This window comes from Falco peregrinus, chromosome 2 (genome assembly GCF_023634155.1).
Source record: "Falco peregrinus isolate bFalPer1 chromosome 2, bFalPer1.pri, whole genome shotgun sequence".
In the NCBI taxonomy this organism is placed as follows: Eukaryota; Metazoa; Chordata; class Aves; order Falconiformes; family Falconidae; genus Falco; species Falco peregrinus.
The window spans coordinates 83183389-83195210 of NC_073722.1; the positions used below are offsets into that span (position 1 = coordinate 83183389).

Below are 11822 nucleotides of genomic sequence, written 5' to 3' on the forward strand. Positions count from 1 at the left end.
TCTGGGAGGAAAAATAAACTAAAATGAGAATGAGTGTTCCTATTTGTCAGCGTTAACAAAATCCTAAACTTAAGTTACATAACGATATAGAGGTCGCTACTAACTGCTGTACCTCTACACTCGCTTTTACTCCATACTCGCAGACAGGCATAAGGACAACGCTCTCAACCGCGACCGCCCTGTTCACAGAACAAGGTCCCGCGGACCCCCACAACACGCGCAAACCCCGCCACAAAATGGCGGCTCCGGCGCTAGGGCCCGGCAGGGGCCGCGGCCGCTCACCCGCCGGGCAGGGGGCGGCTCCCAGCATCCTCCGCTCCGCCCCACGCGGCCGGCGCAGCGCTGCAGGGCCACCGGTCAGACTGGGGCAGCTCCGCGCCCCGCCCCCATGGCGCCGTCTCCCGCCCCCCGCCTGCTCTGACTGGGAAGAGGCGGTGTCAATCCCGCGGCTTCCCCAATCGCCAACGCGTCCCTCCTCGCCCCTCCCTCCGCTGCCGGCTTCCACTTCCTGGGAAGTTGGCGGTTGGCAGCAGCCGTTGGAGTTCGGAGCTCGCGGGGTATTCGGCTCTCTCGCCGTGGCCCGCAGCCCCTCGGCAGCAGGGCTCGCTGCCGCCGAGCTGGAGGCAGCGGGGCAGCAGGAGGAGTCGGAGGCGCCCAGCCGGGCCGCCACCGAGCCGGACCCGGGGCAGCGGGAGGAGCCGGGGACGCCCAGCCGGGACGCCGGCGAGCCGGGACCGGGGCAGCGGGAGCGGCGGCCTCGGCCGCTCGCCTGCTTGTCGCAGATGGAGGCCAGCCTGACGTGCGCCGTGTGCTTGTCCCTCTTCGAGGAGCCGGTGACGCTTCCCCAGTGCTCGCACAACTTCTGCCGGGACTGCGTGCTGGAGTGCTTGGCCTCGGCCGAGGCCGCCCGCCTGCAGCAGCAGCAACGGGGCCAAAGCCAGGCCCGCCTCTCCCGGGGGGGGCCGGGGCCGGGCGGCGGCGGGGCCGGCGCCCGGGTGTCCTGCCCTCTGTGCAGGAAGCTGTGCCCGCTACCCCGGGGCGGCGCCGCCGCGCTGCCCGTCAACACTACCCTGGCGGAAGTGGTCAAGCTCTACCGCTCTGGCACGGCCGGGGCCGCCAAGGGAGGGGAGGCAGAGCAGGGCCAGGGGCCCGGCCTGCTCTCTCCGCTGGCGCTCGGAGGAACTTGCCAGAAGCATCCAAGCCGGCTGGTGCAGCTCTACTGCCGGATGTGCCGCCAGGCGGGGTGTGGGCAGTGTGTCTCTGAGGAGCACCGAGGCATCTTCCACTCCGTCAACCTCATAGACACGGTCTACCAGGAAGAAAAAGTAAGCGCGCGCGTCCCCTCCGCGCAGGGTCCACGGGCCATCCCACCGGGCCCGCGTTGCTCTTACTCAGAACCGCAGGGAAAAGCCCTCTGTGGTGGGCTGCAGTCTTTGCTGAAAAAAACATACTGCTGCTGAGAGTTTATTCCGTGCCTGGATCCATTTTTTCCAAGTTCAGGAAAATGCTAGTCCTATTATCAAAAATGAGAAAAAAAAAAAAAAACACAAACCAAACCAGCCCACCCACAGATAGGTTGTTTATAGACCCTCTGAACTGTCTTAGGTAACTTGGGTCATAGATAATGACATATTTAGAAATAGATGGATTAGGTAAGTAATTTAATAAATGTAAAACCCAAATACATTCTGGCTTGCATGAGGAAAGCAACTGCCTGGCCTAATGGTTGTTGGCTGATTGCAGTGGTAGCTGTGATTTTTGCTAAAATACTAATTATCACTAGCTTTTCATGTCCCGTGCAAATTGTGTTCAGGGTGGTATGTCATACCTGTATGTCATACGTACACATACAGTGCAGTAATTGAAACAACTGTGGGGCAGCAATGAAGAGCATAGGTATAAAAATGTAAGTGCAGCACTGACTTCCTTAAGCCAAAAGTTGTTTTTGCACTGACTTCCCTTCTGCCTTTCCCATCACCAGTTGTGTGCCACTTGGGGAAACCAGGGGAAAAGTCTTTACACTAGACCTTGTAGGTAAAACTTAGTGATAATGTAATGAGGAAAAAGCCTTGATAATCTTAGTTTAAAATCAAACAGAAATAACTCTGTTGCAGGCAAGTTTTCTATTTTATCAGTGTGAGGTGAAAAAAAAAAAATTAGTATTACACAGTTGCTTGTCAAATTGGAACAGCAGAATTAAAACATAAGTTGTGATAGATGTGTGTGTGAGGGGAGGGGTGAGGTTAAAAAAAAAACGGCTGAGGGAAACAATGTTTTAACTATAAAGTAATCCTGTAGCCATGCTAGCAATATGTATTGTAGGTGAGCCTAGAAACATTGCTTTGACAGAACTAGCAGAAGGAAGTTTGTCTACTGATCCAGGAGGGCCTTAAATATTAAAGTGATATTTTGAGTCAAAACCCTTGTTTAATACATTGTACAGAACATCTCATGATTTGATTCTTGATAACAACTGACATTTATGGAGTGAATAAAGTCGTAATAATATGTTTCAATTGTCTTGCAGTTAACCTTCTTCAGCAGTCTGAAAAAAATGAGAATAATAAATGAGAAGCTGATGAATGAAATCTCAAGTCAACCAAATGATACAAATGTGAGTTACAGATGCTGGATATTATTAATATATATATACACATGTGTGTGTGTGTGTCTTTGTTTCTGTTATCATGATAGGTTAATCACAACATGAAGCATACTTGTGCTTCTTGTGGCATGGACGTGTTCTGAGTTTAAAGGAAGTGACCCCATGTAGACACTGCTACTGCATTTTCATCTGGTTTTATGTTCTTGTATTTCTAGATGGTGCAGAACAATGATGCAGAAATAATTGCACTGGAATTTGGAGAAGTTTTCAAGACTCTGGAATTGAAGAAATGGCAATTGCTAGAAGAAGTTGAAAATCAAAGAATTAAAAAAGAGAAAGAATTTCAGATTTGGAAGAAAATGAAGGAAACTCACAAGAAGACCATTGAGAATTTTTTGAAGGATTGTGAAAAGCTTGTCCATGAGTGTGATCCTCAGCGCTTCCTGGAGGTAATGGCCTTTTTGGTATTATTTGATCCCAGTTGTATAACAAACTTCAAATAGAGCCTGCTATACAGTAGATCAGGATTATGACTGAATCAGGAAAAACAAATTCAATTAATGAAAAAAGCAGACTAAAATTGTTGATCACTTTGTGCTTTTTTAAGTTTTTCATTTTAGAAAGGTTTGAAAAGCTATCTTTGCAGCTTATGAGTGTTTTTGAGTGAATTTAGTAAACAGTTTCTTCACTGAATACTAATGACATTCATATTAGGCTGTGTAGCTGTTGCTGTAAAACTTGCTATAACATGCTACCACCTGTGAAAGTAAGCTGCCTTGGTGCTAGTTAGTGAGTTATTTACTAGTACTGCTTTCAAAATTCTCATGTTTATTTGCTTTTTCATGTTTATTTTCAAATGCGTTCTGTATGAAGCATTTCTATTGCATTCTTAAACTTGTAAGATGTTAAAAATGCTTTCTCTGGAAAGACTGGAGCCAGAACTGGTAACTTGTCTGTGCTGCACAGTGGAGTACTGTGTTGGGATACCAGAGCTAAGGTGATTATACTGATACTAAAATCTGCTGTAAACTTTCCACTGAGGTGTGCAATGGAGATAAATCAGCCTATTCCAAGCTAACTTAGGTACTTCTGACATACACTGTACTATGTAGCATGTGTGCTTATGTATACAAGACCCTGAAAGTCTTCCTCATAGCGTTCAAGGGAACTGCAGAGAAAAATGCTGTTTCTGATTTAGAGATAAATGCTAGAGGAATCCAAGATACAAGCTTAATCTTCACTGTCACCTAAGCTAGTGTAGACCTTTTAATCTTATGTCAAACACTGTGGCTACAGTTGTATAGAATTTAGGCAGATGGTAGATACGGGGCAAAGTACTTAACTAACTGCTGAATTTTGTGTTTTCTTCAACTTCAAGGTTTATGTTTTCCTAAGAAACAGCGGCATGCTGCTGTTTTTTGTAATGGGTCTTTTTGCTGCCTTCATATAAATGAGAAGCTAAGAAAGGACTTAGTTTGAGTAAGTTTCTGGCACCAACTAGTTAAAGAAAATTTCAATTTTACACAAAGTTAAAGTGACTCCCACTTTTGGAAGAAATATTCTGAATCCAGTGATTAGTATGCTTTGAACTTAACACCTTCCCACCTGCCCACTGTAACAGTACACAACTCATTTCAGTGAGGTGGGCTTTTGTTACCGTTTTAAGATTCAGTATAGTGAGATCACTAGATTTTTATAGGGAAGCAGTTAGTCTATAATCCAGTCAGTTTTTTACTTTTCCTTGCCCATGCTTTGCAGTGTACTTCATACTGCTATTACCTGGCTGCTTTAAAAATAAAAGGCAGCCTTTTTAAATCTTAGTGTAACAGCATCTTGAGAGCAGTAGCAGAGGCTTCCCTCACCAAGAAATAGAAAATAGTCTTTCGTTTGAATGTTTACAAATAACTGAACATCTGAAATGGATTAGATAACCATATGGGTCATGAACTATTATTTGAATGTCTTCAATTGGCTCTGAAGAGGGTCTTTAACACAAAGTATTATAATATAAATCATTGCTGCAGGCATACTTTTTTTTTTACATTTGGATGCTTTTTTCTTTTTTTCAATGTTAACAGGTTTATTTCCTATAGTTACGTGAAATGAAGTTTTGTTCAGTCTGAAGTATTTTGATAAAGCAATTATCTCCTCCTTTTGAGAGTTGGAGGAAAACTCATTCATATCTTACAAATTCTTGTTTTATTTATAGGTGGCCTGTGGCTTGAACACAAGGTATATATATATATTTTTTTATGCTTTGTTAGTTCTCTAGTGTAATTTTAAGATTAAAAGCTAAGAAAATGGTTACTTTAGATATGGTCAGATACAGCAATCTAACATGAAAATAGTATTTAGTAATTAAGACATTATAATGCTTTCAGATTTTTGGATGCTCCATATTCAAAATTTTAGGTAACGTGTCCAGAATTTTAGTGATGTACTGTCTGAGATTAGAGATAATAACTTTTGAATTGGCCCCCTGACAAAAACTGAATATATGAATTCACTAATACACGGTGACTGGATATTTTTAGATGTCTTATTTAAACTTGGGAACCTGGAAGCATGCCTAGAGCATTTACAGAAATCTTGAAGTCTAAAGGCATGTATGGAGATTCTGCAGTGTCTTCATTTTTGTGTTTGCAGTGCACGTATCCTGTATATTTCTTTCTAATGATTCTTAATTACATTTCTTATCACTTTTCAAGCAGTGTTTAAGAAAGAATTTTGGAAATTAAGTTCTTTAAAATATGTTGTGGTTCAGACTGACATCAGCAATGCCCTCTGAAGAAAAAGTGTAATTTAGATTCAGGTACAGTACACCAGGAAGGGGGGCTGTGTGTAATGTTTTTTGCTGAACTGCAGACACTACTTCTTGCAGTTTTCATTGCGTATGAAACCTATTTCAAATGAATTTTCAAGTAGTTTTAAGAAAAAAAATTAGAAAACTTCACATGTTATTACTTTTTTGGATTTCTTCTCAGTCTTAGTGATTTCTTTTTAAAGTATTTTTTCTGTATTAGGCCAGTGAAATTTAGTTGTTGGCATGTAAGCCTTAAGAAAAGTTTGTTTGCATTATTTTTTATTTCCTTTTCCAGAATGAAAACTCAGCTTGACCTGATGAATATAGCATCCAGCTATGAAAAACCACCAGAGTATACTCAAAAGAAGATGGATATCAAAGCTGTGGTTAATGAAATCTTGGCTTTGAAGTTGATGCCTGTTAATGTAGACATTGTTAAAGGTAAGGAAGAAGGACTCAATATAGGACAAGATTCAGGAAATCAGTAGGAACCTGTAACCTGGGGAACTAATTGCTAATAAACAATCTGTATGGTAAAAACATGCAAGTGTTCAGAAAGCATCTGAGAAAATGTATGGATGGTAAATTCATCAAGGGCTTTTAAATGCATTTTATAACTATACTTTCTGTAGAAAGTCCTTAGGCTGTATTTTTGGAACCTGGGGGAAGTATCCTTATAATCTTCCTACACAACAAGTACCACCACTGTTGGAAGTGTGTCACTGAACTAGATGGGCACTTCTTGTCACCATGCTAAATGTTAACTAAGCTCTGATTAAATGCTTTTACCTCATAGGAGAAAATGTTGGTCTTTGTATCCAGGCAGGCATCTCCAGGCATTTTGAAAACTTCTTATATGGGCCTCTTGCTTTATATTACAGAAGTTTCAGCAAGTACTAGGGCCACTTAAGGCAGTATAATTTTGTTCTTAATTGGAATCTATGTTTAGATGCATAGGAACCTTTCGGTATTTTTTCCATAAGTAATATGCTCACCATCAGTATTCTTGTGCTCCTTTCTAATAGATCTACCTTCTGGAGGAAATGAGAACTCAACAAAAAACACTCTGTTTAAAAGTAACGTACAGCAATGGCAGGACCAGAGGAACACACCCAACACATTTCTTGTAAGTTATTGACTATGGAGCTACAATACTGTACTATTTTGTTTATTTTGTAATATTGAAATGAAATGTAATGTCTGCTGTAAAACATTTTTCAGCCTGTAGCAGGACAGGAGGAAGCACTAGCAGACGGTAGCAGAATCTGTACTCATGTAATGTCAATGTCAGAAATGCCAGCATTTCAAAACATGAGTCATGAGGTATGATTGAACATCTGTTGTAAGTATGGCTAAGTTACTGTTTGTTATGACACAACTTTCTAAATAAGCTTTTGTAATCATTTTCAGTTTTCTTGGTAGAAAGTTACTCTTTCAATTCTAGAATATAAATCTGACTAGGTTATTAAAGCTGTCAGAATTTTACTCATCTTTTTTATTATTATTATTATTATTATTATTATTATTATTTTTCTTCAGAAAGCTGGAACTTAATCTTACTACTGACATTAAATACTTATTTCTGTAGTTTAGTGTGGCTTTTGGAGTTAGATCTGTAGCTTTCTAATCCAAATAAGCTTCTCTGTTGCCTATTTGAAGAGAAAGTAATCTGCCTGTGCTCTGTTTTCTGAAGATAATAGAATTCACTCTTCTGAGACTACCTAAATTCCTGATAATTTGACGTGAAACTGAATCCAGTCTCTTTTGCTTCATTTCCAATGATCTAATTATACAACTAGATTTTTTTTTTCCACTTACTAGCGGTTCCATGTGGGTGGCTGAGTGAGTATTGTTCTGTACAGAATTATTTTAGTTACAGTTAGTGAAACATGGCTGGCAGTGAATCAAATAACGTATGTTCCGAGAATACCAATGGCAGATGATTAAATTAAAAAGTTGCTTAGGACCTTTAAATATAGAATTAATTGTTCTTTTGCTATATTATTTTGAAGAACATCTGTTTTCTATTCCTATTGAGAACAGTTTATATAGTTATTGTATCTAGTAAAAAAAAACCTAAATTGGTTTCAGATAGTTATTTTTCGTGACAATTTGAGAATTTGTCACTCAATGTCTAAGCTAGTATTTTTAGCCATTTCTGGTTTTGGCAGTGACTTTAAATTCAGTTTTCTGTAGCCTCCTATTTCAAAACCTACTTTGTTGTCAGTGTTACCTGTGTATCTTGGTTGATTGTTTTTACAGAACTTTTTTCCGTAATGACTTGTGTTCTGTTGCCTTCTAGCACCAATGGAAAAATACATTATAAACGCTATACAATATATGAAAAGTTTTGTTCAATCTTAGGATTGTATGTGAATTTTATAACCACTGAATCCACAAATGCCATTTTACTGAATGGGATTCTTTGCTGTAATTGTAGGAGTTACGTTACAAATACTATATGGAACGTCAGAAGCTCACCAATGAGTTGAAGACACAAACTTTACCTGCAAATAAAGCCTCAGCAGTTACAAATTTATACTTTCCAAAGGACAGGTCCTCAGGAACTCCTGTACCTTCACCAATCAAAGCAAGTGACACGGATAAAGTAAAAATGGGAACCCTGCAAAGAGCAGAAGGCTTTGAGAGAAGCTTTTCTGAAACCAGTAATCACAGCATCCCGTGCACAAATATGAACTTTTCTGAAACAAATGGTGACCTAAAATCATTTCATGAGAGAAGCTCAAAGGAAATAACCACTCCAGCCTTACCAGAAAACTCTAAAGACTTAGCAGTTAAAGAAAAATTGCCAATGCAGACATCGGCAGTTGTTTCCAATGAAATGGACACAAATTCTAGCAATTCATCTGGCTTGAAACCAGCAGAATCGGTAGCTGTAACTGTTTCAAATTCAGAATTTCTAGATGCTTCTGCAGAGAGACTTTCTGCTTCAGCATTTGCTTTCAGTGCACGTAACAGCTTATTACCCAGACTTACTAAAGATGCAGGTACATTTTCCGTTAAAAAGAAAGACAGGAAATCTGTTTTCCCTCAGTTTTATCTAGGTAAATGTGATCATGTGGATAAAACCGATAACCAGGATGAAAGCAAATTTAGAAAACATGGTCCTGTAACCAAAATCACAGTTTCAGATGTGTCAACCAGTCCTAATATTGATGCAGCAGAAAGTGAAAAGCCAGATTTTTCATTTCCCCTTAGCAATTCAGAAAGAGATTGTTTTGCAGGATCAGGAGTCAGCAATTCCTTTAAGGTTTTACCATTATCCTCATTTTTTAGCCAATCTGAGAAGCCATCTGACAAAAATACATCCTCTCACATGAAAGCAAAAACACTTGCTGCAAAAGAAACTGCAGAATGTGGTACACAGACACTGTGTTTCTCATGGAAACAAAAAGCTAATGCCTCAGAATCCATCACATCTGTGGCTTGCAGTACTTCAGAAACCACCACAGCAGCTGGGGTGAATGATGTCTCAGAGTCCCCCCTTCTCCCCAGTAACTGTGTATTTTCCTTCAAAAATAACTGTTTTCCGTTGCCTTCACAAGTATTTTCATTTGGAAGTATTGTCAGAAATACTTCTGATTCGCTGACTTCCTCAGTGTTTTTGTCTGGAAATGGTACTGAAAAAATGGAAAAAGAGACGATGAAATCTCCTGACAAAACACCTGTAAATCTAGGGAAGCCTGTATCTTCAGAGTGTGCACAGCCTGCTTCTAGCCCAAAATGTGAAGTTTTTGGTCTTCCTATGAACTCATCTAAGAAAACTAAGAGTACAGAAATGCTTGCTGATAGTAATTCTTGTAGTCAGCCTTTATGTTCAGTTGTCCTTCCTGTTCAAAACAAGAATGAATCATCTGCTCAACTACTTACTACAGCAACAAAACAAACAAAAGTAAAAGATGAAGAAAGTAAAACTGTTGCTGAAAACAGCTGTTCCTCTTCTAGGAAGGAAGATGAACCCGAGTCTGTACAGTTCCCGAATGCAGCTTGGTCTGTTCCCAGTGCATGCAACGATCCATCTTTAGGAGGTTCTGTGCTTACAGTACATGAGGCAGGAGGAATGCCAAGTGACAGTGATTCTGATACTGAAGAGCTAAGTCAAACATCTGGCTCTACAGATACCAGCAGTGCATCAGAATATTTTTCTGTTGCCGAAGACAAGATATCTACTCGAAGAAAATCAGAGACATGAAGAGGGAGTGAAAAGGAAGATAACCATACTTAAGCTGGAATTAAATAACTGCTACTTAGCACATTAAAAACTGGGGATACCTGTGATTTTACAGCTGTTGTTCCTCCTGATTCTTGCCAATTCAGGTATCTCTGTGTTAGAAACAAGACTGCGTATCAGCAAGTACAGTATACTAAAGTGATTTTTATAGTATGAACCCAAACTGAAGAAACAACCAATAATGTCGTGTTTTGTTAAAGACACAAGTATGACCACATATGCTGTATCTTTAAGAATGCAAGCCTCCCGAAAAGTGCCACTGGGGCACATGTGGGTGGTGGGGAACCGCGGTGTCCCAGAAAGCCAGGTCAGTCTTTCAGTACAGCAGCACTTGCACTAGGGTTAAATGAGTAAGAGTACAGACAACAGCATTCACCTTATAGGCAGGGAGCAGGAAGAGCCATGAAAATAAAGGATGTTGAAGGGCATTACTGAAGACTGTTTTGTGGATCTCCCTTTGGATATCTTCTTTTTCTAGGAGGTATTTAATGTATATTGGAAGTGCAGCTTCTAGTATAATTTCGATAATCTGGTTTATGCTTTTGAAATTGAAACACCGTATCAGTGTTCTTGTTATATGTTACAGAAGAGTGTCAGCTATGTTTATGAAATGCTTTTATGAAAGGTAACAGTCACAACTAATTTTCGGTTCCTTTTGGCATCAGTTTGGGAATCAGTGGACAGATACTAACTTGGGGGTTTGATGAAAGCATTAGGAGAATATGGCTTTAAAATTCAAAGATCTCCTTTTTTGTGTAACAACAGGAAAAAAGGAAAATGGCATTTCTAAGTGTTAATGATCCAGAACTCATGGAATTTTCAGTCTGTGAAATATGACACAAAGGATAAAAGTACTACATTTTCTAATTTATTAACCATTTTTTTTGCATCCAAGAGATAATTTGCTTTAGCTGTTAGATTATGCAGATAGTAGTACCATTTCAGAATAAAGCTCCATTTCATTTAGCATTCACTCTCCAGCAAGAGCTGGTGCCAGATTTTAAATAAAATCATCCTGCATTAGGTGGATATGTCAACTGGCAAGTATTAGATCAGAATGCAGAATGTTTAATATCTCTTCAGAATTCACAGGCTACTAGAAGTTATCTTTAAAAAAAACAAAACCAAAACCCAACAACTCCAAACTATCTTTGCAACTTCATAACAGAAATATTACTTAAATTTAAATCCCTGCAAGACTTGCCAATATATTTACTGTGACAGAATACTTAGAAATACCATTCTTGGTTTAGGAAACGTTGACCTAATTTTCAATTTGACTTGTGTTAAACTCTTGGCCTCAGTTTTTCTGTGGCAGTGCATTCTTCTCTTAAATATGCTGAAAAATAGTTCTAGAATTTACAAAATTTACTGATCTTCCCTTTGTGTCTGCATTACAGTATGGAAGGTGGTGAAAATTCTCTTCATTGTTACTTTTATAGTTATTTACATTCATATCTTTACGTCTTACTGTATTTCATTTTTCTCCTAAGAATTGGTCTGCTTTTATCTCTAGACATTCTTGTCATGTTCTGCATCTGCAGGAGAGAAGTTTTAAAAAGGTATTAATTTAAATTACTGGAAGACAAAACGCTGAGTGTGATAACAGCAAGTGTGTCACGGATGGAGGCTGATCGCACTATAATGAAAACGAGAGAAATGGAACAATTTTAGAGAGACAGATAAGGCACCTATAAAACTTCCTGCCAGAAGGCTGTAGAAAACATTTGTGTTTTGTGACCAAAAAAAATAACCTAATGAGTTAGGGTTATTCAGAAGCCCTGTTGAGTTTCTTAAAATTGCTTATTTTCAACATATCTTCTGTTCATTTCTATTAATGCGTTTCATGAGAGTTTGATAAAATTAAAACTTTAAAGCATATACCTCATCTTTTAGTGAAAAGACCATTAGAGAATAAAGCAAATAGACTATGATAAACTGTTTTTGAAAGCAGATATTGTTGGTGTGTTGATTCAATACAGTCCTAGGACTGCTTCTCAAGCATGCTCAGTTCTTGTCCAAGTGCCTTATAGCTCAACATTAAGGTTTTACAGGGGAGATAAATGGTAAGCAGGATGTTTTATTTACAATAGGTCACAGTAAAATTACAGTCCATCCAGATACTAAATCAGTAGTTACTGGTTTTCTGATATTTTCACAAG

At 39.5% G+C, this 11822-nt stretch overlaps 1 protein-coding gene across 1 annotated transcript; it reads left to right on the forward strand.

The window, feature by feature from the left end:
- Positions 1 to 234: 234 nt before the first annotated feature.
- On the forward strand, positions 235 to 11613 carry LOC101918598 (uncharacterized). Its single transcript, XM_013305217.3, has 8 exons — positions 235 to 1325; positions 2528 to 2614; positions 2821 to 3054; positions 4815 to 4837; positions 5704 to 5849; positions 6434 to 6534; positions 6630 to 6731; positions 7849 to 11613. The coding sequence occupies exons 1-8, from the start codon at positions 237 to 239 to the stop codon at positions 9619 to 9621; spliced, it is 3555 nt and encodes a 1184-aa protein (XP_013160671.2). The 5' UTR covers positions 235 to 236; the 3' UTR covers positions 9622 to 11613.
- The last annotated feature ends 209 nt before the right edge of the window (positions 11614 to 11822 follow it).

What these genes read in the sequence shown, in the direction of transcription:
- LOC101918598 (XM_013305217.3), top strand. Translation starts at nt 237, where the DNA reads ATGGCGGCTCCGGCGCTAGGGCCCGGCAGGGGCCGCGGCCGCTCACCC. An exon ending in ATCCTCAGCGCTTCCTGGAG is followed by an intron (nt 3,055 to 4,814) that starts GTAATGGCCTTT and finishes TTTTATTTATAG; the next exon opens with GTGGCCTGTGGCTTGAACAC. An exon ending in ACACACCCAACACATTTCTT is followed by an intron (nt 6,535 to 6,629) that starts GTAAGTTATTGA and finishes AACATTTTTCAG; the next exon opens with CCTGTAGCAGGACAGGAGGA.